Source organism: Staurois parvus, unplaced genomic scaffold, assembly GCF_062004578.1.
Source record: "Staurois parvus isolate SC_StPar_1 unplaced genomic scaffold, SC_StPar_1.0 ptg000077l, whole genome shotgun sequence".
NCBI lineage: Eukaryota > Metazoa > Chordata > Amphibia > Anura > Ranidae > Staurois > Staurois parvus.
In genome coordinates this window covers 2,430,459-2,451,436 of record NW_028317873.1, presented here as the reverse complement: position 1 = coordinate 2,451,436, position 20,978 = coordinate 2,430,459, and the positions used below count along the sequence as shown (strand labels likewise).

The 20,978-nt window shown below is 39.8% G+C and overlaps 1 protein-coding gene across 1 annotated transcript in view; it reads right to left on the bottom strand.

Moving 5' to 3' along the window:
• ADCY1 (adenylate cyclase 1) overlaps positions 1-20,978 on the bottom strand; it is a 380,962-nt gene that overhangs the window by 14,612 nt on the left and 345,372 nt on the right. The window contains exons 16-18 of the mRNA XM_089669441.1: positions 11,750-11,896; positions 7,919-8,017; positions 2,662-2,776 (exon numbers count right to left, since the gene is read on the bottom strand). Of these exons, the coding sequence (XP_089525567.1) occupies positions 2,662-2,776; positions 7,919-8,017; positions 11,750-11,896 (361 nt within the window). The remainder of the gene's footprint in view (positions 1-2,661; positions 2,777-7,918; positions 8,018-11,749; positions 11,897-20,978) is intronic.

Here is a 20,978-nt window from a genome sequence, read left to right as displayed (position 1 = left end):
TGCCATCTACAACTGTAGCATGTACAAAACACCACTTTGAAGGTGTTTCAACTTTGCCATTAAAGAGTATATCACCATTAAAAAAAAACGCAAACATTTAAACATTTTGATGAGCACTGTATAAGGGAAGCCCCCTACATTACAGAATAATACTGCTCATTTCATTCCAAGATCAAGGACTTCATTCCAGGACCAAGGACCAAGCACTTTTACTAAATAGTACCTTTTCTGGCTAAGTAGACCTGTGTTTATCCCAAGCAAGTTTAAGGAATTCGCTTACTATTACTTGACTAACTACCCTTACTTGAAGTCAGTTGCTAGCACCAACTACTCTTTTGGTAAAAAAAAATAATTCCAAGGTTAGTTTTGAACATCACCCTTGCTAGTTTGAGCTCTATGTAACTGACTGAGGCACAACAGTACTTCTGTGATATACAGTTGCAAGAAAAAGTATGTGAACCCCTTGGGATTACGTGGAGTTTTGCATGAATTGGGCATAAAATGTGCTCTGAAGGTCATCTAAGTCACAACAATAAAAGAACACAGTCTGCTGAACATAATATTACACAAACATTAGATGTTGCCATGGTTTAATTGCACATAACATGTAAACATTCACAGTGCAGGGAGGAAAAAGTATGTGAGGCCCTAGCTAATGACTTCTCCCAGAGTTAATTGGAGCCAGGAGTGAGCCAACCTTGACTCCAATCAGTGTGATGATATTGGATGTGTTGCTGACAGCTGTCCTGCCCTTAAAAAACACACACCTGTTTTGGGTTTACTGGTTTTAAGAAGCACCGTCTGATGTGAACCATGCCTCGCAGAAAAGAGCTCCCAGAAGATCTACGATCAAGAATTGTTGACTTGCATGAAGCTGGAAAGGGTTACAAAAGTATCTCCAAAAGTCTTGATGTTCATGTGTCCACGGTAAGACAGACTGTCTACAAATGGAGAAAGTTTAGCACTGTTGCTACTCCCCCTAGGCATGGTCGTCCTGTAAAAATGACTGAGGATGGGTGATGCAACAGGACAATGACCCAAAGCATACAAGTAATTCAACAAAACAATGGCTGCAACAGCACAGAATACGCCTTCTGGAGTGGCCCAGTCAGAGTCCTGACCTCAACCCCATTGAAATGCTGTGGCATGACCTTAAGAGAGCGATTCACACCAGACATCCCAAGAATATTGCTACACTGAAACAGTTTTGTGAAGAGGAGTGGTCCAAAATAACTTCAGATCGTTGTGCAGGTCTGATCTGCAACTACAGGAAACGTTTGGTTGAGGTTATTGCTGCCACAGGAGGGTCAACCAGTTATTAAGTCTAAAGGTTCACATACTTTTTCCTCCCTGCACTGTGAATGTTTACATGTTATGTGCAATTAAACCATGGCAACATCTAATGTTTATGTAGTATTATATTCAGCAGACTGCGTTCTTCTATTGTTGTGACTTAGATGACGTTCAGAGCACATTTTATGCCCAATTCATGCAAAACTCCACGTAATCCCAAGGGGTTCACATACTTTTTCTTGCAACTGTAGGGGCTGAAGTGCTGTTTATTGTTCTGCATTCTGAGCAATGTGCTAATCAGAATGCCAAAAACAAACCACAGTTCAAAATATGATTTTTGCTGTTTTATATTTTACTGTTTAAAAGGCAGTGCAACTTTGCTGAGTGATAGACAGGCTCATTCCCTTGACATAAAGTGGTCCCTAGATAATCAGAATAACATAGCCTGTTTTAGTTTAATAAAGGCCACTTACAGGTCCACTTACAGCTCCCAGATCTGAATGCAGTCATTACAGTCTAATGTTCCTACCACAGTCATAGATAAACATACTAGGATCAGTTTGAATGGAAGCTGATAACCTAAAGTAACTTTATGGAGTGCTGAAAGAAGCCAGAGCACCAAGAGGAAGCCTATGCAATAACAGGAAAAACACTCACATATTGTTTCTGTTTCTTTAATTTGCTAATTTTGTCCCTATGTCTCCCTATTCAATACTTGGCCTTTGGCATGCCTAGGGAAACCAGGCATGTGGAAATGCATTTAGCTCTTTACATGAACAAATATCTGGAAAATTACGTGAAGGAAAAATATCATATATCTGTATTTTTCAGTAAAGGCTGCTGGGTCACTGGGTTTAGCATTTTAAGAGAGCCTCAGTATCTGCAAGTTGTTCCTCCATTTCCTGTCATCATCTTCTGCACAATCTACCAAGCATTTAACTTTGGTGTTTCACAATTTCAGCCATGAGCATTGCCCTGTCAGACTGTTCACTGGTTTTAAGACTTTGAATAACCATTTTGGGTTTAATGTGCTGTTAGTGGAGATGTATGAGAAGGGTGAGAATACTGTCTATCACCCTGACAAATATAAAGAGATTGTATACTGTATGGTTTTGGTGTATTTAAATGTTAATTTATATTTCTTAACATAAAACAGTAAAATACACCAAAAATAATGAAAAGAAAATGTACTTTCTCTTGATTTTGTTTAACTTGTTATCACATGGCCATTGTCTTTTACTGACAAGGAGTGTCTAGACATATCTAAATGATAATTTGAATGTATATAATACTCAAAATTTTTTTAAATGTTTACTTTGAGGAAACTCAGTAATTTGTGTCAGACTATTGCTGAAATAACTTACTTACCCACTCTGAGAACAAAGTCATTGTAAGACTGATAGTTGATTTCATCAAGAACATCAAACATTTCAATTGAAAAATCTGCTAATGTGCTTAGGTGAGAATAAATTGATTTTTTTGCCTGTCAAGAAAAAAAAACATACATTGGTTCAACTAATTCTTACATTGTAAATGTTAAAAAAAAATGGTACATGCACATTTGAACATATCTTGAATGCAGCTCTTATAGACTACATAACCTCCAGGTTTCTGAGTCTTACTGTGATACATCAATCTAGTACAAACCCATTTTAAGAAAGAAAAAATATATAAATATATATATTACAGGGCTTTTTTTCAAAAAAAAAACAGGTGTGGGAACTCAACCATGACCCCCCCAAATCTCCCCTCCCTCTACACACACACACACTGCATACAGAGTGCAGAGTTTGGGGGTGTGCTATGTATATAGTGCAGAGTTCAGGGATGCACTGCATGCAGAGTGCAGAGTTCGGGGGTGTGCTATGTACATAGTGCAGAGTTCAGGGATGCACTGCATACAGACTGCAGAGTTCGGGGGTGTGCTATGTACATAGTGCAGAGTTCAGGGATGCACTGCATGCAGAGAGCAGAGTTCGGGGGTGTGCTATGTACATAGTGCAAAGTTCAGGGATGCACTGCATGCAGAGTGCAGAGTTCGGGGGTGTGCTATGTACATAGTGCAGAGTTCAGGGATGCACTGCATGCAGAGAGCAGAGTTCGGGGGTGTGCTATGTACATAGTGCAAAGTTCAGGGATGCACTGCATACAGAGTGCAGAGTTCGGGGGTGTGCTATGTATATAGTGCAGAGTTCAGGGATGCACTGCATACAGACTGCAGAGTTCGGGGGTGTGCTATGTATATAGTGCAGAGTTCAGGGATGCACTGCATACAGACTTCAGAGTTCGGGGGTGTGCTATGTATATAGTGCAGAGTTCAGGGATGCACTGCATACAGACTGCAGAGTTCGGGGGTGTGCTATGTACATAGTGCAGAGTTCAGGGATGCACTGCATACAGAGTGCAGAGTTCGGGGGTGTGCTATGTATATAGTGCAGAGTTCAGGGATGCACTGCATACAGACTGCAGAGTTCGGGGGTGTGCTATGTATATAGTGCAGAGTTCAGGGATGCACTGCATACAGAGTGCAGAGTTCGGGGGTGTGCTATGTACATAGTGCAGAGTTCAGGGATGCACTGCATACAGAGTGCAGAGTTCGGGGGTGTGCTATGTACATAGTGCAGAGTTCAGGGATGCACTGCATACAGAGAGCAGAGTTCAGCCTTCTTCCACAGCTGCTAGCCTCTACATGCCCCATCCACATTTCACTTTCACCCCTCTTCAGCTTTGACCTCTGCATGCAACCCCCCTCCACTGCCCCCGACTTTTCTCCTTCCCCCTTAAATGCTCTACCAACTTCCACGTTTCTTACTTTTATTACTGTATTAAGCTGAATCACCCATCTGGCTCTAGTATCTCCCCGCACACTGTAAGTGGCTCCATTTGTCTCATTTGCATGGGAATGGGAGCCGCTCAGGAGATCACATCTGTGGCAGCCATTGGGAGACAAGCTGTAACTTGTAAACACAGAAGCTGAACTTCTGTGTTTACAAATGATAGTGGTGAGCAGGGAGCAAAGGGCCTTAGCGAGAGGTGGTAGAACTGAATTCCACTAGTTCCAGCTGAAAAAAAGCCCTCCTGTATTACTATAATAATAAGTAGATATCACCTTTAGCCACAGTCATGTCAAAACTTAGCTTTAAACAGTTTTTTTTTACAGTTGTTCTGCTGTTTTAAATTGATGTAGATCAGTTTGCTGTTGAACAGGTAAAAGCTGTACATACTTTCTTTCATTGTTTGTCATTGGTAGGGCTAAACCAATAACATTTCTTTGTTTTTGTCATGTAAATATGAAATATTGCATAATAATTTTATATAGTCTTCCATTCTGCCAGCAGGTAGATGTGTAGTCAACTTTTCATATGTGAATCACTGCATCACACTGACCTATGCCTTATTAAGACCCTTGTTTTAAGAACTTACTGGAGCTGATTTACTAAAGTAACAGTTTTGAAAAGTGTATGTTCACTTTGCAAGCAAAAGTTCACTTGGCTTAGTGGATAAGGCAAAGCTGTGTTCCCTTCAACCACCCAATTACATGCCAGCAAAACTCCTGTTTTTGCAAATTTGTTTTACATGTGAATCAATGGGACTGCAGTTTCACCGTTTTTGACTAAAGCCAGCCATAGACGGTTCAAAAATCTTGCCCGATTCAACAAGGACCATCCTGAAATTTGAACCATGTATGGACAGGCTGAATGGACCCAAATCGATCAATCGGTACAACCAGCCTGTTGGATTCTACATACAATTAGTGGCTATTATAGCCTCTAGCAGTAATCACTGTGTTCTTCTGGCGGGGATGGCTCCCTCCGTCAGGAGAAGACAATGGCCACAATTCACTAAAGCTTATCACATGAGTTAAGTCGGTCACATGACCACATAGGATACTGGAAGTGTCCATTTACTATCCCTAGTATGCAGTATTTACAGAAAACAGCAAAAACACTAGGTAAATACCACATAAAAAGACCTTAAAGGCAATTCACAAAAGGAAATAAATAATTAAATGCATTCGATAATTACGTAGTGGTCCAGGCATGCGGTATGTACTGTTATCTGTCAGTACGGACATGGGTTGTTAAGGACTGGATGGCCGCCGAGTCCCTAACAACCTATGAGTCATCAGCTGTCAGCAGGGTTCCCCACTGACAGCTGAATGTGTAAAAAATAAAAAAAAATAATTAAAAACCATCAACGGCGTGGGGTTCCTCCCACCCCCATCCATAACAAGCCCGTCAGGTCTGGTTTGGATTTTGACTGGAACCCCCCCCCCCCCCCCACACCAAAATATTAAAAAAAATGGCATGGGGTGCCCCTCCAAGTCCATTCCAGACTCTTATCTGAATATGCAGCCCGGCAGGTCAGAAAAGGGGGGACGAGCGAGCGCCCTCCCCTCCTGAACCATACCACGCCACATACCCTTAACATGGGAGGGTGCTGTGGAGCAGAGGGGGGCTCCCCCCCAAAGCACCTTGTCCCAATGTTGATGGGGACAAGGGCCTCTTCTCCACAACCCTGGGCTGTGGTTATGGGGTTCTGCAGGCTTACTGGAATCTGGAAGCCCCCTTTAGCAAGGGGGCCCGCAGATCCTGCCCCCCCATGTGAATGAGTATGGGGTACATGGTACCGCTACCCATTCACACAGTAAAAACCTGTAGTGTGAAAAAAAACAGGAGACAGGCTTTGACAAGTCCTTTATAAAAAGGAAAATAAAAGAATGTCCCCCAAAGTAGATCCAATGTCAATCACGATGCCCGCCGCCACCACCCCGAAAAAAGAAAACAAACAAAGACTCCACTCCCGACGCTGGCTTGACAGATCTTAAATATGTAAGGGGCAGGACCACCCGATAACATCACCCGTGTAACATCATTGACCAAGCATGCCCTGGACCCCACGGCGGGACCCCACGCCGTTTTTTAATTATTTATTTAATTGTTCTTTTACATTCAGCTGTCAGTGGGGTTCCCTGTAACATTAACGCATGGTTTTCACTACTAAAATACCGCATGACTTGATAAAATAACTAATGCGGTATTTTAGTAGCATTTTTTAGTGAATTCAAACGTTTAAAAAAAATGCTATGTGGTATCCTACCACATACTCAGATGCGGTAAGATACCACTTAGTGAATTGTGCCCAATGGCTCCTCGGGAGACTGTGTTGATGGGGGAATCAAGCGGTTTTCTTTTCTAAACCCAGTGTTTCCAGAAAACAAAATCATCCCATCAATGGCTGGCTTAAGCTAAATAAACATTCTTTTGCACTGTGCACATACAAATCAACCCCCAAAAAATCATCAGTCTACAATTTATTTGCCTTACCCCTCCTAATATAAACATATGATATTTGCAAATCCTCTGTCCTGTTCATATCCGCTTGTTGCAATAATGCCAAAAGAATGCCAGATCAAAGCACACAAAGTTGTTTATAAAAAATACTGTTTAACGCAAGTACCATTCTTGTAGGCCTTTTCTGTCACCCATGAAGCTTCATTTCTGCATCTTTACTTATTTCCAGGATATGGGCTATTTATATATATATACTTATACTTATAGGCTAGGCTTTCTTTAGGCATCAATGTTGTTCATGGATGAAATCATTGATGATGGGACTTGTGGGACTTTGTTCTTTTTTTCAATAAACTTGTCAAAAGTGTCTGTGTGTTTATTTACTGTTTGCCTTTTCTTGTAATATGCCCCCGTTACTCATTAACATTGGGGGAGAGGGCGGTATCTAGGGACCTCCTCAGTGTTAAAAGGTGCTTTGAGATTTTGATAAGACCTCTGCTAAAAGACCCCCATCACCCCATGCCAAGGTTGTGGAGAAAAGGCCCTTGTTCCTATTAAAATTGGGTACTCCCAAATGTTGATGGCATAATTCAGGAGAGGGGCACATATTCTTCCCCTTACTTTCCTGGCCTGCCAGGCTGCATGCTCAGATATGGAATTTGGGGGAAAGACCTCATTATTTGTTTGTTTTATGTGTGAGGTCCCATATATTGCCCTATAATGTGACTAATATGTCATAGTCAGTGCTGATCCCTAAGATTTGTCTCTGAAGCTACCAATAGATTTCAGAGGCAGGTGATTAACAAGTATTTCATATATTCACTCTTGTAAGCAGATAGATCTGTTATGCCACATATATAAAATATTGTGGCATATACTTACTTTGATTGAACCTGTTTACATGGAACATCCTGCTTCTAAGTTTCCGATAGATCATATCACAATCAACCAGGATTTGGAGTGACTGGGGAGGAGGGTTTTAAACTTTTCAGAACATTGGCTACTGGCATCCTGGTAGGCGGAAGTATAGATGTGGAAAGCCATTGAAATTCCAATGTTCACTATAAGTAACATCACTCAAAATCCTTGCTTCACTCTCACATGTTATGATTGCAACTACAGTTGGACTTTGATATACAAGGAATACTCCATATCCCCATGTTATTATTTGAGAAAGATTGTAATTTCAATCAAACTTATATAGTCTGCAAACTAATATTTCTATTTGCAAATTTACAGCAATGCAACAATATTCATTTCCACCAGATAGAATTTATAGAAACAAGTATAAAAAATATTCAAAACTATACATTTTATAAATATTCTTCTACCTTTGTTCCTGTTGTTGGAACCAGTCCTACAGCTCCCATGTATGTACTTCCAATTGTCTTGATTTTTTCAATGTCCCTGTAGCATTCTTTTTCCATGAGCTGTAACAAAGTAAGCCTAATAAACCTTATACTGCCACTTTATTCGTATTAACAAAAGTGATGAATTTCAGTTTAAAGTAAAATTATGGGGACAGTCATAAAAAAATGACTATTCTCTTTTTCACATATTAAAAAATACAGTTTTTGGCAAATGTCAAGACATCAATTTGTGTATATATACAGTGCCTTGAAAAAGTATTCATAGCCCTTGAAAGTTTCCACATTTTGTTGCAACATGCACATGTTACAACCAAAAACATAAATATATTTTATTGGGATTTTATGTGATAGACCAACACAAAGTGGCACATAATTGTAAAGTGGAAGAAAAATGATAAATGTTTTTCAAAATTGTTTACAAATAAATATCTGAAAAGTGTGGCGTGCATTTGTATTCAGCCCTGAGTCAATACTTTGTAGAACTGCCTTTTGCTGCAATTCCAGCTGCAAGTCTTTTTGGGTATGTCTCTACCAGCTTTGAACATCTAGACAGTGACATTTTTGCTCATTCTTCTTTGCAAAAAAGCTCTAGCTCTGTCAGATTGTATGGAGAGCGTCTGTGAACAGCAATTTTCAAGTCTTGTCAGTTGGATTTAGATCTGGACTTTGACTGGGCCATTCTAACACATGAATATGATTTAATCTAAACCATTCCATTGTAGCTCTTGCTGTATGTTTCGGGTCATTGTCCTGCTGGAAATGAACCTCTATCCTGCTCTCAAGTCTTTTGCAGACTCTAACAGGTTTTCTTCTAAGATTGCCATGTATTTGGCTCCATCCATCTTCACATCAACTCTGACCAACTTCCCTGTCCCTACTGAAGAAAAGCATCCCAACATGATGCTGCCACCACCATGTTTCACAGTGGGGGATGGTGTGTTCAGGGTGATCTGCAGTGTTAGTTTTCTGCCACACATAGCGTTTGGCTTTTAGGCCAAAAAGTTCAAGTTTGGTCTCATCGGACCAGAGCACCTTCTTCCACGTTTGCTGTGTCCCCCACATGGCTTCTCGCGAACTGCAAATGGGACTTCTCATGGCTTTCCTTTAACAATGGCTTTCTTCTTGCCACTCTTCAATAAAGGCCAGATTTTTGGAGTGCACGACTAATAGTTGACTTGCGGACAGATTCTCCCACCTGAGCTGTGAACACTTATGAAGAACATTTGTGAGGTCAGGCACTGATGTTGGACAGGAAGGCCTGGCTCACAGTCTCCGCTCTAATTCATCCCAAGGGTGTTCTATCAGGTTGAGGTCAGAACTGTGCAGGTCAGTAAAGTTCCTCCACCTCAAACTCACTCATCCATGTCTTTAAGGACTTGACTTTGTGCACTGGTGCGCAGTCATGTTGGAACAGGAAGGGACCATCCCTAAACTGTTCCCACAAAGTTGAGAGCATGAAATTGTCCAAAATGTCTTGGTATGCTGATGCCTTAGGAGTTCCCTTCACTGGAACTAAGGGGCCAAGACGAACCCCTGAAAAATAACCCCATAGCATAATCCCCAAACTTTACACTTGGCACAATGCAGTCAGGCAAGTATCGTTTTCCTGGCAACTGCCAAAACCAGACACGTCCATCAAATTGCCAGACAGAAAAGCATGATTTGTCACTCCAGAGAACACGTCTCCACTGCTCTAGAGTCCAGTGGCGCAGTGCTTTACACCACTGCATCCGACGCTCTGTATTGAACTTGGTGATGTAAGGCTTGGATGCAGCTGCTCGCCCATTGAAACCCATTCCATGAAGCTCTCTACGCACTGCTGTTGTGCTTATCTGAAGAAGACCACATGAAGAATGGAGGTCTTTAGCTATTGACTCTGCAGACAATTGGAGGCTTCTGGACATTGTGCGCTTCAGCATGCGCTGACCCCACTTTGTCACTTTACGTGGCCTACCACTTCATGGCTGAATTGCTGCTGTTCCCAGTTGCTTCCACTTTGTTATAATACCACTAACAGCTGACTGTGGAATCTTTAGTAGAAAGGAAATTTCAAGGATGGTATATATATATATTGTGTCCCATACACAGACATAAGGTCATATATTTTTATATGGGTAAAAATACAGTAATCGTGTAAAAACAGAAATATTAAGGCTTTATGAAAGTCACAGAATTCCAGGGCACCTTTATAAATTGTTATATTTTGTGAATTAAATGCATTACTTTTTATAATTCATAATACATCTTAAATAAGTATTATCATATTGATATAAAAATACATAAACATAAAATGTAAACATACATATTGGTATACATAGACTAAAATAATCTGACAATGGTACACACTAACATACATCAAATAATGATAATTAACAAAAGCAGCTAGATGTCTAACAGAGAGGTAGGCATATACAGCAAAGCAAGCCATAGATGAATTGATTTTATTTCCTTCCACCATGAGTGAAAGGAAATAAAATCACTTGATCTCCCCATCAACACAGTCAGTGTTGAAGGGGGAATGCCTCCCAAAGCACTATTGTGTTTTGGTGGCCGGGAGGGGGGGGGTGCAGAGAGCCTTCCTGGCTGGAAGTTCACAAAGATTGCTGCAAGCGGCTATAATTAGAAGATGATTGGTTACTATGCACAGCTTTACCAGATTCTGTGAGCACTAGGTTTGGTAAATCTACCCCACTGTCATCTTTTCACTCAAAGTGGGCTAACTGTAAATATGTGGTATGCCATTCTACCAACAAAAATGTCCAAACTGTACACAAAAAACTGAGCAGTCATTCACATTGCACATGTGGATGGCTGCGTGCAACTCCCATCAGCTCTGATGCCCGAGGTCATGACTATGGCTATACATAAATCTGACCCTGAACATGAAAAATGCATTTTTTGTTAATCAAGAAAAAATGTTTATTGAAGACATGGTGTATACATCATAACATAACATACAGTAACATAACATAACATACAATAACATAACATACAGTAACATAGCATAACATATAGTAACATAACATACAGTAACATAACATATAGTAACATAACATACAGTAACATAACATATAGTAACATAATATATAGTAACATAACATACAGTAACATAACATACAGTAACATAACATAACAAACAGCAACATAACATACAGTAACATAACATAACATAAAACATATAGTAACATAACATAACATACAGTAACATAACATATAGTAACATAACATAACAAACAGCAACATAACATACAGTAACATAACATAACATAAAACATATAGTAACATAACATAACATACAGTAACATAACATATAGTAACATAACATAACAAACAGTAACATAACATACAGTAACATAACATAAAACATATAGTAACATAACATAACATACAGTAACATAACATACAGTAACATAACATAAAACATATAGTAACATAACATAACATACAGTAACATAACATAAAACATATAGTAGCATAACATAACATACAGTAACATAACATACAGTAACATAACAACATAACATACAGTAACATAACATACCATACAGTAACATAACATAACATAACATACAGTAACATAACATAGGACATCCAAAGAAGAAATGGGGTGTGATACAGTGCATAGATTCCATGTAAGAAACTGATATTACACATTACAGCAACACAAGAGATAAGATATAAGCAACTGATAAATTTGTTTGTCTGATACAAATCATGCTAACATCACCTTAAAAGTGCATTTTTAGAACACTGTATAAATATGAAATGAAAATATCTCAGAGTAAGTCTTACCTCATCGAAATCAGCAATAATTTCATTTAAAAGTCGTAAACATTCCACTCCCATATTATTGCCATCAAGTTCTATGTAAAAATCATTAAAATTAGGAATGGAGGCAAACATCACACCAACCTGTGAGTAAGACTGATAATAAAGATCCTGCAAGGGAAGAAAAAAAATACCAAAATTTTACTTTGAAATGAGCAACTGTGAACAGTTCACAATCATAACCTTCTATTCCTTCTAGATGTAAAAGGTTATGTGTAAAATGTGTGTATTCCTTAGGAATACTGTATGTGAGTAAATGTATGACAATATATTAGATGCCCTTTAAATACTGTAATGTAGCATATATAACGGACAGATAACATGACACAGAAAGAAACTGAACAATTGTAACCCCTTAACCTCCCTGGCGGTCTGATTCTTTCCGATTTTTTGTGCTGAAAGCGGTACATTTTTTTGCATGGAAATATGTAGTTTTTTTATTGTAGGCTGTAATTTTTAGGAATAACTCACTGAAATCTGTCCGAACAAGAGTCTATTAAACATTCCGGATATGATACAATTTGAAACACGAAATCATAAATTATAATTTAATAAATAATCATAAAAAATAATAATATAATAATAATAAATTTAATTCAATAATATAATCAAACCAAAAACACTGAAATTTGAAATACAGAGGCAAATTCGCACATCACTGAGCAAAGTCGCAAAATCGTTTTCAGTGTCTGATGACGAATTTCCCCCACGAATCATTATCACTCAATTCTGCAAGTGGTTCTGATTTACTATCGCTGTTCTCTAGCCGGTCTAAAATCGCTTTTGACGTAAAGGGACGCATTTTGGACGCCATGGACGTTTCTCAGTTTCCAGGCAGAAAGAACAGTCAAAATGCAGGCAGGGCGCCGGACAAAGCACTCGGGACAAAATGTATGTGAAATGGTTTGAAACAGCAATGTTTTACTATGTGATAATCATTTTAAAAAAAATGACATTTTTTTAAAATTTCAAATTTGCCACCGGTTCCGGCGCCCGTACGTCCCAACGTCACAGGGACCGGAACACGGAAGCCGGATGCCAGCATCGGCCGGAGGAGATGGCCGGGGACACTGCAGGGGACACATCGTGGGAGCGAAGGACAAGGTAAGCACTGCAGGGACTCCCTGAGCAACGCCGCATGGTAAGCCCGAGTGTAGCTTGGGGTTAATGCTCTTGGTACTCAAATTTTACCCCGAGCTACACTCGGGAATACCGCCAGGGGGGTTAAGGACCATAGGAAAGTTTTAAAGCAATCCATACATGTAAAAGAAGATGGGACATACTCCACTTTCCTGCTGCCTGCACTGACTAATTCTGCTCTGAAAAAACTTCTGTTGAAATCTACACAAAAAAATGAAATTTCGGACATCTCCTAGGCCCCTTGCAGCTATCACTAGTTCCTCCTGCTGACATCTTGGAGAACCCAGGAGATCAGCACTCCTAGATGCATTGGTTATCTGTTAGACTGCAGAAGGAGATTCCTCAGCTTTTGAGCAGAGCAGAAAAAAGTGAGTATATCCTATCTTCTTTTACAGGTATGGTTTGCTTTTAGACATTATTTTTTAGCGATGATGTCACTTTAACCACTTGACCTCCTGAGGATTTACCCCCCTTCATGACCAGGCCATTTTTTGCATTACAGTACTGGGTTAATTTTACTGACAATTGCGCGGTCATGCAACGCTGCACCCAAATGAAATTTACATCCTTTTTTTCCCACAAATTGAAATTTCTTTTGTTGGTATTTGATCACCTGTGCGGTTTTAATTTTTTGTGCTATAAGAAAAAAAGACCGACAATTTTGAGAAAAAAAATATTTTGGACTTTTTGCTATTACACATGTCCAGTAAAAAAAAATTTAAAAATCAAATTTCGTCATAAATTTAGGTCAAAATGTATTCTGCTACATGTTTTTGCTAAAAAAAATCCCAATATGTGTAAATTAATTGGTTTACGTGAAAATTATAGCGTTTACAAATGGCGGTATAGATAATGGGATTTTTTTTTTCAACTAGTAATGACGACGATCAGTGACTTTTAGTGGGACTGTGGCAGACATTCTGACACTGGGGGGGGGGGAATAACTTGGTGTCACTAACACCCCAGTGACACCAATAGTGATCAGTGCTAAAAAAAGCACGGACACTGTAGTAATGGCACTGGGCAGGAAGGGGTTAATGGAAGGGGTGATCAAAGGGTTAACTGTGTGCTGGGAGTGTTTTACTAGGGTTCGGGGGGGGGGGGGGGTGATCTTCACTGTAAGCACACTGATCGGGATGGCTGTATTGTGCACAGCCATCCTGAGCAGTGTGCTCGAGATGACAGGGAGGAAGATTGTTTGTAAACAAAACAATCTTCCCCCCCGTCGGAGATGCTCGGTAATCACCAGGCGCCAGCGGGTAATTACCGTCCGGGACCCGGTGATTGACATCCGTGATCTTGCGTACAGGTGCTGCCCTGCAGCTGTATATCTGCTATAGGGCAGTCCTTAAGCGCTTAAGCATTCATTACCAAATAAATATTGGGAACAGCTTCTGAAAACACTTGGTATCTCACTGACCTGAAACAAGCATACAGTTAGAATTCAAAGAAAAGGCAAAAAAAAAAAAAAGAGAAGAGCCCTGTTCTGCATAATTGTTCCAGTTTCCTACTGAAAGTTTTGAAGTCAGAAAAGCAAGCAGGCTAGTAGTATTCTAGAGTTTTACAAGGACAGTGATGGCAGCCTCCATTTATTCCTTTCATGACAGGCCTTCTTGGTAAAACCTTAATGCACCAGGACCTTTCACACTATAAGCTATCTCCACAAACTATCAAAATCTCTAGCAGTGAGCTTTATCTTTCTATCCCCTTGTAACGTTCTGCTTTTAATGCAAAAATATATACACTGTTGTCAGGGATCCCGGCGCCTCGGCGGTGCGCGCATGCGCAGAGCGCCGACTCGTTTGATCCAGCGAGCACTGAATCCTAGGCGATCGTGGCGGCGACTGCGCATGCGCACTAGCGATCGCGGCCGCACCAATGAGAGCACAGGGCGGCCTATTTAAACCTGCCCTGTGCATCTCCAAATCGCCTTCTGGTCTTGTCCTGTTCCTGTGTTCCTGATTATTCCTGTGTGTCTGATGCCTTGTTGCCGACCCAAGCCTGTCCTGATACTGCTGCCTTCTCCTGCTCTGACCCCTGGCTAAGTCCTGACTATTCTCTGCCTGATCCTGAATGCCTGACCTCCTGTTACTGAACCCGGCTTGTGACCTGTTATTCTTCTGCCTGCCGCTCTGCACTGTCTGCTCCGCTGTTACTGACCCGGCCCGTCTGACCACGCATACCTCTTCACATCTGGCTCTCACCTGCTCTACGCCATTGGCTTCCGCCTCTACCACAGCTGGTGTTCCTTGGGGGGTCGCGACCTGGTCTCAGGCTGCTTCAAGTCCATCCCCACCATCAGGGGCTCTGGTGAACCAGCAGACTGAGGCTTAGACTCCGCGCCCTGGGGGATCCCGGCCAGTGGGCTGCTAGAGGCTACCGCCAGTCGGTCGCTGACAACTGCATTTCCAAAAGTATTGGGACATCCCTCCAAATCACTGGATTCAGGTGTTCCAATTACCTCCATGGCCACACGTGTATAAAATCAAGCACCTAGGCATGCAGACTGCTTCTACAAACATTTGTGAAAGAATGGGCCACTCTTAGGAGCTCAGTGAATATTCCATGGTCAACTGTTAGCGGTATTATAACAAAGTGGAAGCAACCGGGAACAACAACCACTCAGCCACCAAGTGGTAGGCCACGTAAAATAACAGAATCTTTAATAAAATCTAATTCTTGAAACTCACATTTCTGAGTGTCATCACACATGCTGGATCATAGTGTATAGCGGGAGGCATTGGCCTTTTTTCTAAAATTGCATTATATACCAGTGTCAGTGGTGACACTCAGAAATGTGAGTTTTATGGATTAGATTTTATTAAAGATTTTTTTATGGTGCTACACGATTGGAGTTTTTCCTCTTTCTTTCCTGATCCATGGGACCGAATGAGATATAAAGGGAACGCTCAGCAGAAAGGTTGAGACAAGGTGTATTTCCTGGCTACGTATTCCTGAGAAGGGTGTCTGAGAGGAGAAGTGTTTTTGGCTGCAGGTTCCTAATCCCAGATTTCATGCGTTTATAGCTGGTTTATAATATTACCAGCCTGGAGCTCTGGTGAGTTCATCCAATTTATCCAGTGGTGGAAAAACACATAAACTTGTTTTAGTGGTGCATGATAAGAAGACACACGAATTTGCTATTTATGGTGGACATTCTTCTATATGTTGTATCACGCAATATATATATCACGGTGAATTTAATTTTATTTAAATTTGGGATATTGTGTGATTTGAATATTTATTGCACAGTAGCGATTTAATATCTTATACACTTGATTGCTGATTATTTGTTATTAGTGGTTATATGAATTGTATTTTGATTATTTATTGCATAGTAGCACTTTTTCCAATATTTTTGAATATTTTTATATACATTTTTGACATACAATTTTAAAATTTTTGATTGCTGAATATTTTTCACCATCTGCAATTGTGGTTATACAGTAAGCTTTAAGTTACATAGTTTGAGTAGTCAATTATTGCGTGATTGCACTTTATGGTATGCATAACACATTTTATATATATATATATATATATATATATACAGTGGGGATCGAAAGTTTGGGCACCCCAGCTAAAAATTTGTATTAATGTGCATAAAGAAGCCAAGGAAAGATGGAAAAATCTCCAAAAGGCATCAAATTACAGATTAGACATTCTTATAATATGTCAACAAAAGTTAGATTTTATTTCCATCATTTACACTTTCAAAATAACAGAAAACCAAAAAATGGCGTCTGCAAAAGTTTGGGCACCCTGCAGAGTTAATATCTTGTACTGCCCCCTTTGGCAAGTATCACAGCTTGTAAACGCTTTTTGTAGCCAGCCAAGAGTCTTTCAATTCTTGTTTGCGGTATCATTGCCCATTCTTCCTTACAAAAGTCTTCCAGTTCTTTGAGATTTCTGGGCTGTCTGTCACGCACTGCTCTTTTAAGGTCTATCCATAGATTTTCAATTATGTTGAGGTCAGGAGATTGTGAAGGCCATGGCAAAACCTTCAGTTTACGCCTCTTGATGTAATCCCCCGTGGATTTCGAGGTGTGTTTAGGATCATTATCCATTTGTAGAAGCCATCCTCTCTTTAACTTCAGCTTTTTCACAGATGGCATCAAGTTACCATCCAAAATTTGCTGAAATTTTATTGAATCCATTTTTCCTTCTACTCGTGAGATGTTCCCTGTGCCACTGGCTGCAACACAACCCCAAAGCATGATTGATCCAACCCCATGCTTAACAGTTGGACAGAGGTTCTTTTCATTAAATTCTGTGCCCCTTCTTCTCCAAACGTACCTTTGCTCATTCCGGCCAAAAAGTTCAATTTTTACCTCATCGGTCCACAGAACTTGTTTCCAAAATGCATCAGGCTTGTCTATATGTTCATTTGCAAAGTTCAAACGATGATTTTTGTGGTGAGGACGTAGAAGAAGTTTTCTTCTGATGACTCTTCCATGAAGACCATATTTGTACAAATATCTCTTTATAGTGGAATAGTGTACCACAACTCCAGTGTCTGCCAGATCTTTCTGGAGGGATCGTGCAGTCAAACGTGGGTTTTGAATTGTTTTTCTCACAATCCTGCGAGCTGTTCTGCGAGGTTTTGCCATGGCCTTCACAATTTCCTGACCTCAACATAATTGAAAATCTATGGATAGACCTTAAAAGAGCAGTGCGTGACAGACAGCCCAGAAATCTCAAAGAACTGGAAGACTTTTGTAAGGAAGAATGGGCAAAAATACCTCAAACAAGAATTGAAAGACTCTTGGCTGACTACAAAAAGCGTTTACAAGCTGTGATACTTGCCAAAGGGGGCAGTACAAGATATTAACTCTGCAGGATGCCCAAACTTTTGCAGACGCCATTTTTTTGTTTTCTGTTATTTTGAAAGTGTAAATGATGGAAATAAAATCTAACTTTTGTTGACATATTATAATAATGTCTAATCTGTAATTTGATGCCTTTTGGAGATTTTTCCATCTTTCCTTGGCTTCTTTATGCACATTAATACAAATTTTTAGCTGGGGTGCCCAAACTTTCGATCCCCACTGTATATATATGAGGTGCATTTTTTTTTTTGTAACTCACAGTTTTTGGGGGTAGGTTAGCGCTGTTACATAGTTAGTCTGGCTGAAAAAAAGACAAAAGTCCATCCAGTTCAACCATAAAGAAAAAAAAAGGTATAATCCTACACCCACAGTTGATCCAGAGGAAGGCAAAAAACCGAGCAAAGCATGATCCAATTTGCTCCTACAGGGGAAAAAATTCCTTCCTGATCCCCCAAAAGGCAATCGGATATTCCCTGGATCATCTTTACCTACAAATGTTAGTATCCAGTTATATTCTGTGTATCTAAGAGAGAATCCAGGCCTTTTTTAAAGCAATCCACTGAGCTGGCCAGAACCTATTCCACATTTTCACAGCTCTAACTGTGAAGAAACCTTTCCGTGTTTGGAGATTACATTTCTTTTCCTCCAGCTGTAAAGAGTGCCCCCTTGTCCTCTGTGATGACCTCAGGGTGAATAGCTCTACCCCGAGGTCACTATATGTACCACTGATGTATTTATACATGTTGATCATATCCCCCCTTAATCTCCTCTTCTCAAGAGAGAATAAACTCAATTCCTCTAATCTTTCCTCATAGCTGATCTCCTCCATGACTCGTATCAGTTTGGTTACCCTTCTATGTACTTTCTCCAGTTCCCCAATGTTCTTTTTATGAATTGGTGCCCAAAATTGAACTGCATATTCCAGATGAGGTATTACTAATGATTTGTAACGGGGTAATGATATCTCTCTCTCTGGAGTCTATACCTCTTTTAATACAAGAGAGGATTTTGCTCACTTTAGAAACCGCAGCTTTGCATTGCATGCCATTATTAAGCTTGTGATCTACCAGAACTCCCAGATCCTTCTCCACTATTGATTCTTCTTCTTTATACTTTTTGCACATTGTTTGGCACACTACCAAAGAGATAGCTGCTAACTGCGCCGGTGGATATCTGTGGCACAGTCCAGTGATAATTTCCCCCTTTTTACTGGTTATAGCTTGTAGGAGGAGTTTTCATTTTGCTTAGGAGGATGCAGAACCCCTGACCTCTGTCTGGACAGTGATGATTGGTCCTGTGTTTATCACATGTACTCTTCCAAGAACAAAAAAAACTCTCTAGCACTACACACCAAAACTAAGCATATGTAGAGTGACTCCACACGATATGTCTTATCAGGAGATAAGAGGGGAACACTGGAAGAAGGGTAGGAACAGAGAAGTCAGGATCAAACAGCCTTTTTACACAATGCAGGAGATTAACCCCTTAGGTTCCACAGGGAGTATAACAAGCATGCATTATTGCATATAAAGACTGATTTTACTGTTTGGGCTTAGTAACAATTTAGGTTGCCTATACTCTGCCTAAGCATATAACTGCAGCAACATTTTGCACAGAACCTGCAAGGAGATATGTGCACCATGGTGGAAGAAATTTCCTTAACCTCCTAGTGAATGCTAAGTACTGCTGAAAGTCCCTTGTGTGAGATCCAGGCATCTCGGGAAAAGAGCCATAAAGGAGACCTGACATCCAGATGTCTCACTGGCATCAACCCAATGCTGAGGCTAAGAACAGCGATGCCCATGCACAATGCAGAAGATCACAGTATCCAGGTACAAATAATGTAAACCCTGCTGCTTTATAAAGACAATTTAGTTCATAGATGCTTAAAGCACAAATGTTCAGAACATTACATTCTAAAGTTTACAGTTCCAATTTTAAAGAAAACAATAATGATAAAAGCGCTGCTTGCTACAGTTGAAGATGAACAAATAAATCATTATTACAGTGCACTGGTTCATACTGTGTAACTAAAGTAGGAAAAAAGAAAAAAAGATTTATGTGTAAAGAGAGATAATATGGGAAGGACAAATGACACCAGAGTGAATGAAAATACAAACATAAAAGGAGCACTTAGTTCAGCCCAGAGTTAAGAAGAGTAATGGTGCTGGAGCACCTGACTCAATGCATTGAGTAGACTTTTGTCTGCTTCATCAGAAGCTTTTGCAATTCTGAATGCATGAAGCCACAGGGGTCACCTTCTTCCCAGCAAATGAGCAATACTAGTCTCTGTGTACTACATAGAGGTCACACTGTAGTTCTGGGTACTGTAGAGAGACTTCACAAATGGATCCCTTTTTAAGAGAATGTAACCACCAAACCCTGTGATATGTAGTTTGAAGATGTAAATGTTTAAAACAAAAAATTATGTACGGATCACACATGTGTTATGCCCAAATGAAGAAACAAATAACTTAACCATTTCAATACCGTGCAATTGTACACCTTCCTGCCCAGGCCATTTTTCAGGTTTCAGCGCTCTCACACTTTGAATGACAATTGCGCGGTCATACAACATTGTACCCAAACTAAAATTTTATCATTTTCTTCACACAACTAGAGCTTTCTTTTGGTGGTATTTAATCACCGCTGGGGTTTTTATTTTTTGCTAAATTAACAAAAAAAGACCAAAAATTTTGAAAAAAAAACAAGTTTTTCTTTGTTTCTGTTATAAAAGTTTACAAATAAATAATTGTTCTTCATAAATTTAGGCCGAGATGTATTCTGCTACATGTCTTTGGTGAAAATACCCCAAATTAGGATGTATTATTTAGTTTGTAGGAAAGTTATAGAGTTCACAAACTATGGTATAGATCTGAAAATTGATCAATCCTGAAGTACTGGCAGCCAATCTAATTTCTTGAGGTCCAAGAATGTCAGAATAGTACAGATATCCCCCAAATGAACCCTTTTTGCAGAGTAGACAGTCCGACGTACTTCATAAGAGGCATGGCGAGTTTTTTGAAGTTGTATTTTTTTTGTCATAATTTTTCGGAAAATGAAAAAATCTATTTTCACTATTTTTTTTTTTACATACTGTCACCAGTGCAGTACAGCGTCATCATATAACTGGCATGGCGGTGAACAGGGACACTGACTGGTGACGGTATAAAAAAAATATATATATATATATTTTTTTTATTAAATTTTTTAAATTTTTTTTTAAG